Source organism: Alosa pseudoharengus, unplaced genomic scaffold (assembly GCF_046254945.1).
Source record: "Alosa pseudoharengus isolate Yale_2024_CS ecotype anadromous, Long Island Sound unplaced genomic scaffold, YU_APseudo_1.1 YU_APseudo_1.1_scf_23, whole genome shotgun sequence".
Lineage (NCBI taxonomy): Eukaryota > Metazoa > Chordata > Actinopteri > Clupeiformes > Clupeidae > Alosa > Alosa pseudoharengus.
In genome coordinates this window covers 9,432,830-9,443,766 of record NW_027468685.1, presented here as the reverse complement: position 1 = coordinate 9,443,766, position 10,937 = coordinate 9,432,830, and the positions used below count along the sequence as shown (strand labels likewise).

General features: G+C 42.5%; 1 protein-coding gene across 1 annotated transcript; it reads left to right on the top strand.

Annotated features, from left to right (window-relative positions):
• Nucleotides 1-2,260: 2,260 nt before the first annotated feature.
• Nucleotides 2,261-10,442, top strand: LOC143140662 (germ cell-specific gene 1-like protein). The gene is made up of 6 exons (XM_076301701.1): nt 2,261-2,456; nt 6,622-6,816; nt 7,141-7,188; nt 7,584-7,742; nt 9,671-9,782; nt 9,986-10,442. Exons 1-6 carry the CDS (start codon nt 2,261-2,263, stop codon nt 10,440-10,442), a joined length of 1,167 nt encoding a protein of 388 aa, XP_076157816.1.
• Nucleotides 10,443-10,937: the final 495 nt, after the last annotated feature.

Below are 10,937 nucleotides of genomic sequence, written 5' to 3'. Positions count from 1 at the left end.
TGTGTGTGTGTGTGTGTGTGAGTGTGAGTGAGTGAGTGAGTAGAGGGTCATTGGTGGACAGCTGTGGACAGATGTCCACAGGGATGGCCCCACTCTGCCCCTCCCCAGGGTTGCCGTGGCTGCGATTGGACTGATCTTGCGCTGGACTGATCTGATCTGCTGCACTTGTGTGAGCGGGGGGTCGGGTCACCGTGTGTCACATAAGACTGTGACACACAGGGATTCCCACAAGCCTCCCCTCCACTCTGACCCTCACACACACACACACCAGCTTCTCCGAGTTTAATTAAAACACATCATCATCACATCAAGGGGGAGAGGTCGACCACTGGACCACATGGGACGAGGGGATTGGATGAGTACTCCTACTATGGAAGAAGGGATGTGGGAGAAAGAGAGGGGGGGGAAAGGGGGAGGAGTGAAGGAACAGATGGATGAGTGTGGATTAAGCCAAATCTGAGTGGGTTTCTGACAGAAAGCCACCCAAGAGAAACAGAGGAAGAAGAAGACAATGAGAAGGAGAAAAGTGGCCAAAGAAGGAGAGGAGGAGACAGGAGACAAAATGAAAGTCAAGGAGGTATGCTAGTGTTATGTTTTTGTTTTGTTTTGTTTTGTTTTGTTTATCTTTCTTTCTTTTCAACAGATGAAATGATCATTCAGATAAACATCAATTCAGCCGTGCATCTGGAGATGTTGGCAACTGGTAGTATCCAGTAGTCAGACAGACTGAGGCTGCAGCTGAGTCTATGCCCAGTCCTGTGAGTTACAGAAATGCTGATGGCACTGACTCTCACACATTTGGCGGGAGGGTTATTATTGACTATAAGCAAATGTTTTAAAGTCAAATTTGTAAACTGACCACATGGGTATCTTACTAACTCTGGAATGAGCTGGTGAGCTCAGTGAGCTATTTGCACTGGATGAACAGTTTAAACATTCGTTAAAGAAGAGCTTGAAATAATTTCTTGCATACCTCCATTAATTGTTTTAGTTGTTTTGTTGTTGTTGTTGGCGTTTTTGTTGCTGTCTGTTTTGCACTCTGTAGGCACAGTAAATATGATGTAAAAGCTGACATGTTTAAAAGAGAAGAGATTAGATTGTATTTCATTCAATTGTGTGACTCAATTTCAAGGATACTGTCTTCCTCTCTCTCTGTCAAAGAACCATAATCTGCTTCATCGTCTTTACGTCTTTCTGTGCATCTTGTTTTGTCTAGGTCCTATCATAAGACGCAAATGGATGCATGCAGGATCCCAGGGGATTAAAGAGATGCACCTATCTTGAAGTGCTTAACTCATATCTTTAAGGATTACAAAGGAATGAGAGGTAGACTGAAGACGTGGGAATAATCAGTTTGGTAAAACTCTCTCTAATCTTTCCAAGAACCCTAAGAAGGTGGAGTGGGAATAATGCATGAAAACTGAAGGAAAAACTGTCTCTATACGGACAGACAAGGGATTATGAAAGTGGATCTGGAACATGCTGTCTGGGACAGAACTCAAGGGAAACTAGGATGATGGAATAGCTATGAACTTGGTCCACTTTCTTTTTTATTTTTTTCCCCCACATTGCCATCATGCCTCCTCACATTGTTTCGACACCACTTCCCAGCAAAGCTGAACCCATCACTTCCCAAGCGGGCCCCACCCAATGACTGGACAACTGTTTTAACCTCTTGGGTCGAACCAATATCGGATTGATAATTTGGCATCAGGACGCCCTTTGGCCTGAGCCAAAGTGGACTGCAGTGTCAATGGGAATCTCTCGGCCTGACCCATACATCTGTCTCTCTATCCATCCATCCCTCTCTTCCAACTCTGCTTAAATCCCTTCTTTATCTTCCACTGCTTCGCCGACCTTTAACCCTAGGCTGTGACGTTCTATCTCTTCATTCCCCCTTCTTTGCTCTGTTTGGCTATAGCTTCTAGCTATTAGTCTTCTTACCCTCATCTCATCTGTTCCCGCAATACTCTCCTTATAGCGCATAATCCATCCATACGATACGATCGGCCCTCTGTCTATCTCTTATACACACACATACACACACACGCACACACACACACACACACACACACACACACACACACACACACACACACACACACACACACACAGAAACAAATCAACATCAATAAAGGGATCACCATTTTACCCATATTGCACAACCTCTTCTGTAAACCTTTGTTGTCTTGGTGCTTTTCTTTGTCTACTGTTTAATCGCCCCTGTCTGTTCGGTCATTCACTGTCGCTGGGTGTCACCATGTTGGAGCACATGTCTCGCCGGTCTCGCTCACTCCTGTCCCTCTCGCTGACCTCTCTGGCCCTGGCGTTGTCGGTGTTGGCCTTCTCTACCTCCTACTGGTGCACAGGGACGCACAAGGTGGTCAAGCCTCCGTGCCTGTCTCCCGTCAAGATGAAGAACTGTGGACAGAACAACAGCCAACCCTACACCACTGGTAAGAAGATTGTGGGCCCTTGAACTAGGCCATTGATATGAGAGACTTTAAAGTGCGTATGTCAGGTTAAAAAAATGTTTTGACAAATGAAGGGACATGAAGCAAGATAGTAGTGAGTAGTGATTTTTCTTGAAAAATCAACTTTAAATACAATAGAACAATATTTACAGTTATTTTTATAACTGAATTTATGAACATTCCAGGAAACATTCCAGACACAATGATGACCTCATAAGAGGGAGTCCAGCAAAGTTGGTCAATTAAAACACATGGGATAAGGGATCATACAGTAGGTTTTTTTACACTGATGAGGCCAAAAACATGACTTCATTCCAGTATGTCATGCTAGGGTCTACTACCTGCCTGACATAAAAATATCCTGATACCTTTTTTTCTTTACTGGCAACCATTAGGCTATTGATCTTAAAATGTGATGAAGAGGTTATGGGTAAGTAGCAATGCTTGAAAAGGCCAGTTGTGTCACTTGCCATCACATATAGGCCATTATAGCCTAAACTAAGAAGAATCAGTAAGCAACTCATTAGTCTTTGTTCAGCCAACCATGGGCATATATGCTTTTCTTTAGAGACCTGACTATAAAACCATTAGTGTATATGTGCTACCACACATTTGCTCTTTACATCTGCTGATCAACTAATGTTAGCTATAGACAGACTATTAATTTGCTTACTGATTCTACTTAACTTGTTGTATATGAAAGCCTATGTGATGGCAAATGACACAACTGCCATTTTGAAGCCATGATACATACTAATAGTGATCCGATCCTACTCACACCCCTAATCAATTTCTCACTGATGATTTGATGGCCATGATTTACCTAAATTTTGTAGCCTATTCGTCTTTGTCCCTGCCAGTCAGACTCATGCTTATGAACCACTGGTATGTCATAGAGAACATTTTTGGCCTTATCAGTGTAAAAGAAAATGCAGTTAAAACCATAACCACCACAAACTATGCTCAACTTTGCTGGACTCCCTCTTATGAGGTCATCACTGTGTCTGGAATGTTCATAAATTCAGTTATAAAAATAACTGTAAATATTGTTTTATTGTATTTAAAGTTGATTTTTCAAGAAAAATCACTACTCACTACTATCTTTCTTCATGTCCCTTCATTTGTCAAAAATATTTTTTAACCTGACATACGCACTTTAACAGAATTTCCCACCTACTAAGGATAATTCCAGCATTTTTTTACACATCCCAGAGTGTAGCACTGTAGCTGCCTGCATGGCTAGCTGTAGGCTGCAGCAACTCAAGCTAGGTAGCACCGATTTTGTTTGTTGCTTTATTTCATACTGACAGTACTCAGTAACCTGAAAAATTGATCATAGCTACAGGGGAGGGCTATACATAGTAATATGTAATATGAATACATTGCATCATTCTTCTTTCTGATTAAAGCACTGATTTGATTAATTAGACTATCAGCACTGCGGTTATAACACAGGTGCGGTCAATATACAACTTTAATTGGCATAAAACGATGTTGTGCAGTTTATAATACAGATAATACACAGGAAATTACTGAGTAACTCATATACAAGCTGTTCAGTGGACTCTCACATTGCCTTTGCAAACAAATGGTCTTTTACATGAGAGAATGAGATGAAAATTGTAGTTACTTGGATTTGTAAACAAAAAAAAACTCTACTAATGTAAAGAGGCAGCTAAAGGGGACATATAAAATTAAGTAGTAATATTAGTAAGCGGCAGCACTGGCCTCCAAGGTGTGCAAATAATTGGTCAATAAGTGGTCTCCAGAGAGGAGACCTCTAGAGAACTCTAAAGAACTCTGGAGAACTCTACCTCCTGCTTCCAAACAGATACTACTCTGCTCTCTGTGTGTTGGTTGGTGCCGTGCATGGCAGCCTCTGCCATCGGTGTGTGCGTGAGTCAGAGTGAATGGGTGAATGTGTAGCATTACTCTGTAAAGCCAAAGTGCGGTATCTACGAAAATTCCAAACTGAGAAAAACAGCATTGTCTTTCACACTGTATTTTAGCAGATACTGTAAAATGAAAATCCCTATATCTATATATATACACTGCAAAAACTGCTTATCTAACAAAATCTAACAAAGTGTTATTAATCTTATATCAAGATAAAAAAAAACTAGTTGGTATTGTTTTCAGTATAAAGAGACTTACCTGGCTAGCGCTTTCTTGTGAAATCATTTGAATTAATTAAAAAAAAAATTGACTTATTTTAAGACATCTCATCTTGAAAACAAGCAAATTTGTCCGCCAGTGCGTTAAGCAAATTTGTCTGCCAGTGCGTTGAGCAAATTTGTCTTGATAAGACTCCTTAAATTAAGTCAAAAATTTATTTTATTATTATTATTTTATTTAAAAAGTATAAGTATAATGTTTTTATTAAAAAAATATTATAAATGATAAAATATATAGTTGTAATTTAAATTATATTATATTTTACACCAGCAGATATGATGAAAATGCAATAACCATTGATTTTGCACAAACAAGTCAGTTCTCAAATGTGCTCTTGAGTGTTCGTAGATTCTGTTCTTACCTAACAACAAGAAAGCATTGGTGAATACCAGAATCTTCGTAAAAACTGCATAAGTGGGTTTTAAGAACAAATGTCTTCGTAAGAACGGTTGGTGAATGAGGCCCTTTGTGATCAAATTGTTTCTGGGAAATGTCATGTTGTTGGTATCTTTTGCTGTCAGCACACTGCAACTTCTTGTCCTATGGGATGTCAGGTTTATTTGTCAGTTTATTTGTCACGCAGCTTGTCTTAAAGCACATGAGGTTTTGCTGTGTTACTGCCAGTCTGAGGTATATGTTACAGAAATAACAAATGACATACATAGATCACTGATGCCACCAGCATATTACGGACAGCATTGTATATTATTCCCAAATCCGAGATTACACGCCCGGTGGCATTAATGTTTCTTTCTAAGCCCATATTCTTCTAATACAACATTCCTGCTGAACACAGACAGAGATTATCTCAAGTGAGTAGATTTTGCAAAGAGTGAAGTCTCAGTCTCACCAATGATTTCTGCTAGTGAACCTATGGGGACATCTGGGAATTGGGAATGGATTTATCCAAAGCTTCTTTCATGAACACTGGACAGATTACTCAGGAGACAATTTGTGTACTTCAGGAAAATTACTCCAAAAAAATATATGAAGAGTCCAAATGCTCTATCCTCAACTTTAATGAATTTTCATACATCCGTTCATTGTAACTGCTATTATGTTATTAAACAACATGATTTATAATATTCTTAAAAGTGGAGATATTGTGTTTTGGAACCAAACTCCAAATGGTATGGTATACACCACTTGCATGGCAGCCTCCGCCATTGGTGTATGCGTGAGTTGCACCTCATGCATACACCACTTGCACCACATAGTGTATTTCTTGAATTTCACTGGCTTGGGGATCAATAAAGTATCTATCTATCTATCTATCATCGATTTCATTGAAACACAAGGTCAACATGTCAGGCAGGCATTTTTTCAATCTCTTGATAAATCATGCAAGCAATCATGAAAGCAAACTGTCCCTCGAGTCAAAACCATCAGCCAAACCTTATTCACACAGTCATATAACGGTGGTGGATAATCCATCTTCTGGCAGATTTGTGTGCTACATAAATGTAATGTTACATACATACAGCATTAGAGTGCGGTGTTATATCAGTGCCCTTAAACTGCTTATCTAAAATAAATCCATGTGTTGCACTGCTTTTTGTTTGCACATTGTGTCTGCTCTGTCATGATTACTGTCAAACACACAAGCAAGGTGTGCCCCACCACCAGACATTTTGCACAAATAGGAAGGGTGACAGGATCATCACTCAATGGGCGTACAGCCCCTCAGAGTGACTCCTGCTGCTTCCCTAAGAGCAGAGGGTTTATTGCTGTTAGAAGAAATAACACAGAACAGTGCAGGAATGCTTTGTGCATGCATCAAAAGGGATAGCCATATGGTGTGTAATGATAACTGTGAAAATGAACCTGCAACCCAAATAAATATTGTTTTGTCAAAATAAAACCTATACTGTAGGTACATTTTCCACATCAAGAAGGCTGATAAATGTAACTACAATCAGCCAATAAAAGAAGCAAAAGCAACAAACTGTCCCACCTTCTCTCTTCTCTGCAGAAAGTCCTACAGTTGACCCACGCAAGCCTGCCTCCAACATCACGCTAACCTCAAGCCAGAAGGAGGAGCAGGCGCGAATACGGGCCAGGAAGATGGCCAACGCCGTGCACTACATCTGGGAGACGGGCGAGGACAAGTACATGCTGCGCTATTTCCACACCGGCTTCTGGCTCTCCTGCGAGAAACACAATCAAGGTGAACGTTAAAGGCAGGATTTCTATGTGTGTGTGTGTGTGTACATGTGTGTATGCTAATGTGTGTGTGTGTGTGTGTGTGTCTGTGTGTGTGTGTGTGTGTGTGTGTGTGTGTGCGTGTGTACATGCGTGTGTGTGTGTGTGTGTGTGTGTGTGTGTGTTTGTGCGTGCGTGCATGTGTGCGTGTGTGTGTGTGTGTGTGTGTGTGTGTGCGTATGTGTGTGTGTGTGTGTGTGTGTGTGTGTATGTGTGTTCAGTATTTACTTAACTACTCAATATTGATTGATCACTGATTATGTGATTCTTGTTGTCTTCCTAATCCAAGGGGAGGTCTGCCGGAGTTTCATTGAGCTGACACCAGGAGAGACACAAGGTCAGATATTTCAATACATTCAGCTTGATATGACCCTATATAGAGCCTATACATACATTTTTTGAGAGTTGTGATTGCAATTATGACATACAATCATATATATAACTCATCTCTCTCTCTCCCCTCTCTCTCTCCCCTCTCATCTCTCTCCTCTACACCTCTCTCACTCAATCCTCACTCTCTCCTATTTCTAACTCTCTCTCCCTCATCTCTCCCTCTACTCTCATCTCTCACCTCTCTATCACTCATCTATCCTCTCTCCCTCTCTCTTTCTGTCTCTTCACTCCCTCTCATTCTTCCTCTCTCCACTCCTCTACTACAGTCTCTCTCACTCCTCTCTCTCCCTACCTCTCTCTCTCTCCTCTATCTCTACTTCCTTCTATCTCTCTGTTCAGGTGTGCTGTGGCTTTCTATGATCTCTGAGTTTGCGTACATCGGACTGCTGGCCATGGGCTTCCTAATGATGTGGGTGGAGGTCTGCTGTCTCTGTCTCAGTAAGGAGATGTACGCCCTGAAGATCAACGCCTTTGCAGCCATGTGCACCGTCCTGTCAGGTGTGTTCTGAACACACACACCAAGCCATATACACATACATCAACGCCAGCTACTACACTCATTAAAGGCGAACTATGCCGTTTTTTTAGCTTAATATTAATATTCAGGTTTTTTTAGCTTAATTTACCTTATCTTAACAGCTTCGGAGTCATTGGAATGGTTATATGACTTATTTCGGGTTGAATGGTGGCCATCTCGCTTCCCCCTAGCGCCTGTGAGCGGAAAAACCACCCTTGCCACTCAGTGGCGGCCCCAGTTTGAAATATAACGAGTGTAACGAATTGCTTTACTGGATTTAAATACACATACACGCCAGGCACCGGCTAGAACAAGGTAGCGATGGAGTTTCTCAGACATTCGTCATGACAGAGCTAGCGAAAAAGAAGCACAAAACCGAGAAAACAGCGAAGAAATTGCCAGTACTGCATAGTTCTTCTTTAACACACTTCAAGCCCACTTTGAAATTGTGTTTCAGTGGTCATCAAATGTTGGGCTCATAAAATGCACTAATGTAATATTCTGACCTATCTCTTAGACCGCCACAACCCAATGCGGTGTTCTCACACACACCAATCAATGCTTCACAGCAAAAAAAGCGCACAGCTTAGTTGACACAATCAATAAACACTCATTAACACTCTTAAAACGAATCTGTTGAAAACAACACAACTTGCGTTGTTTTTAACACATCTCTGTATCCCGATAGGGACCAGCCAAGCTGCAACCAGCTCTCTGACTAATTGCTAAGGGAATTTGAAAGGAAAGGAATTTGAAAAATGACTGCAGTTCACTCTCCATGGCATCACTATGAACCAACTTAGAGAGAGACTTTGTGCACTTCCCAGGTGCGGTGCAGGACAGGAAACTATAAAATGTTTAAGAGAAGTCCGCTCACTCCTTGGTAGTTTTCTTGCTTTATTTTCTTATGTTTGGTTTACATGTGTTACATCACTATGGACCAAAGCACAAAGATACTGTAGACATCCTCTGCTTTTACATATACTGGTTTATCCCTCTGTGGCAACATGGATACATAATGCAATATATAATGAAAGCTGCATTCCAACATGCACTTCCACTGAATCTCTCCATTCTCCTTGCCTGCAATCGCATTTGGTTGGTAATAGCTTAGGCCATCAACACTGATTCTATTTTTATTTTTATATAACATAGCATAAAGTATGTCGCATCAGCTCCTGACCAATGGCAGTACACAAGGCTTGTCTGACAAAAGTGTTCTGAGGTTAAAGTGTTGTCATCCAAATCTGACCTCAACTGACTCTCTAGGTTTGCCCTTTTGAGAATGAGAGCATGATTTATAAAACCACAAAGCAGAATTAATTATTCCTCCCTGTACACACTCATTGACTCTCTCTCTCTCTCTCTCTCTCTCTCTCTCTCTCTCTCTCTCTGTCTCTCTCTCTCTCACACACACACACACACACAATCACACACACAATCACACACACACACACACACACACACACACACACACACGCACACACACACACACACACACACACACACACACACACTCACAGACACTCACACTCCATTAATCCAGCTATTATGTTTCTATTCTGTGCACTTCCAACAATTATGTCACAGTTCTTATGGCCTCTTCTCACCCTTCCATCTATGTGTTTCGTAACCTATATATACTGTATATATCTGTCAGTGGCTTTTATGTGGATTTATTTACGACAAAGTATTAATACTTGAAAGGAGATTAGTTATAAGTCTCTCTCTCTGTGTCTCTCTATCTCTGGTGCCCCACCCCCCCTCTCTCTCTCTTTCCATCTCTCTCTCTCTATCTCTTTCCATCTAACTCTCTCTGTCTGTCTCCATCTCCGGTGCTTCCTCTCTCTCTCTCTCTCTCTCTCTCTCTCTCTCTCTCTCTCTCTCTCTCTCATTTGTCTGTGGATAGGTTTGATGGGTATGGTGGCCCATATGATGTACACCACAGTGTTCCAGATGACCGTGAGCATGGGGCCTAAAGACTGGCGGCCACAGGAGTGGGACTACGGCTGGTCTTTTGCGTAAGTGTCCATCCGTCCTTTTGTCTGTCATACTCATACTCTGTTTTACTCAAACTGTCTCTCAATATTTGTCTGTCTCTCTTCAACTTTTCATATTTTCCTCTCTCCAACTTTCTCTCTCTCCCTCTTTCCCTTTTTCCCCTTTTTCCTCTCTCTCTCCCCTCTCTCTCTCTCTCTCTCCCCCGCCGCCCTCTCCTCCACAGCATGGCCTGGCTCTCCTTCAGCTGTTGCATGGCCGCAGCCGTCTTCACGCTCAACTCTTACACCAAGACTTTGATCGAGATCCGGCACCGGCAGCGCATCCAATTGGAGGAGGCCCGCGCCGCAAGCCACGCCCCCTCCTACGATGAGGTCATCACAGAAACCGACGGCGGTGGCGGCGGCGGCGGCAGCATGTACTCCGTCAACCGCCTGCTGCGTCAGGCCCAGCAGAGCGCGCTGATGGAGAACATTTGGACCCCCCACGCCGCGCTGGTGATGGGCCCGGGGGGACACATGCCCCGCGGGGGGATGGTGCTGGTCGGGGGGTGCGGGACAGAGGGATGCGAGGACTGCGTGAGGGAGATGGACGAGATGGAGGACGCACAGGAGGAGGAGTACGACGACGACGACGACGAAGGAGAAGAAGAAGAAGGAGAGAGGGAAGATGATCTCTGCTGAGGAGAGAAGAAAAGAGACGAGATGAGAAAAGGGGAGAGAAAAGATGATCTCTGCTGAGAAGAGAAGAGATGAGACGAGATGAGAAAAGATGGGGCCCTAGTAATCAGTACTGGTTGTACCCCCAGTCCGACGCCCTTGGAAGACAGACACAAACACAGACTGCTGGGACTCTCTGACTCTGTCTGCAGGTATCTCTCTTCTACCCCCCCCCCCCCCCATGCAGACTGCGGGATAAGTGTGGGATAAGTATGTTTGAAACACAAATGAACAATGTAGAAGACAAGAGAAAAGAAAGAGACGCTGGAGATGTAGCAACACACAAAGACTGCAGACCTATGTCCTGACTGAGATGGTTTTGTCATTGTTACAATGAGTTTAGAATGTTTTTAGAGTTTTTGATGCCTGTCAGGCCCCAATAAAATAAAATCCTTCATTTATATTTTTTGTTCAGTACTCAGAAGGCAAATGGAGATCAACATTATTCTTGTTCTGAGA